This window comes from Frankliniella occidentalis, unplaced genomic scaffold (genome assembly GCF_000697945.3).
Source record: "Frankliniella occidentalis isolate FOCC.00 unplaced genomic scaffold, Focc_3.1 Scaffold125, whole genome shotgun sequence".
Taxonomy (NCBI): domain Eukaryota; kingdom Metazoa; phylum Arthropoda; class Insecta; order Thysanoptera; family Thripidae; genus Frankliniella; species Frankliniella occidentalis.
Window position 1 is genome coordinate 839327 of NW_026267252.1, and position 962 is coordinate 840288.

General features: G+C 64.4%; 1 protein-coding gene across 1 annotated transcript in view; it reads left to right on the forward strand.

Moving 5' to 3' along the window:
- The first annotated feature begins 6 nt into the window (after window positions 1-6).
- LOC113206780 (uncharacterized) overlaps window positions 7-962 on the forward strand; it is a 4685-nt gene continuing 3729 nt past the window's right edge. Inside the window, exon 1 of the mRNA XM_052270485.1 lies at window positions 7-359. Coding sequence (XP_052126445.1) covers window positions 96-359 — 264 coding nt within the window. The 5' untranslated portion in view covers window positions 7-95. The remainder of the gene's footprint in view (window positions 360-962) is intronic.

Here is a 962-nt window from a genome sequence, read left to right on the forward strand (position 1 = left end):
CCGCGGCCAAGAATGCGTTCGGGGGCACGCACCTCGAGCTGCGGCCCAAGTTCCTCCGGCCGTGCCCGGACGTGCGGGGCAATGCGCTGGACGCCATGGAAGTGGGCTACGAGATGAGCGGCCGCACCGCCGTCGTCATCGCGTTCAACACGACCATCAACCGCCCGACGGAAAAGTGGTCCAAGATTCGGATGTCGGTGGAGCAGTGCGACCGCGACCAGGCCGTGTCCTCGACCTCGTGCACCCCCTACCGGACCATCGACTTCTCCGACCCCTGCGGCATGATGTTGAGCCACTCCATGCCCTGGGCCAGGGTCATCGCCGACGTGCAGCCCAAGCTAAGGTGCCCCGTCGACAAGGTAAATCAAGCATGATGGGACATTCTGTTGGAGGACATTACTTTGGACGACAAAGATACTTGAACCTTTGGGTGATCCCTATGTGCGGAGAAGGGCAGGTACACCCTGAGCAACGGGACGGTGTCCATGGACCTGCTCAACGCCATGCGCGGAACGATGCGTCTGGAGGGCCCCTTGTGGCGTTTCAAATCCAACTGCCTGGACGCGCGGGGAGCCGTCGACTTGTGCGTCGAAGGTGCCGGCGAGTTCTTTCGAGTGCGAGACCGGCCCAAGAGCTCTTCCGGGTGACGAGGAGAGCTCCCCGAGCGACACACCCGCACAGTGAGGCAGGAGAGGAGCGCTACGATCGTTGACAAGGGTGCAATTTAGACAGTCCCCAAGCCAAGACTGTCTCTACCAGGGGGATGAAGTGGCCGCCGGTCCGCCGCCGCCGGTCCAAACCCGGTCTCTTTACCCTCTGGTACGACCCGGGGGTGGCGGAGCGCGACATCGAGGTCAGGCGGGGGCACGCCGCCGCTCGCACGATACGCTGCCGGACCGCAGCTGATCCCCCCCCCCACCCCCTTGCACCCCCTTGCACCCCCCGCCGCCTCAACTGGTCGA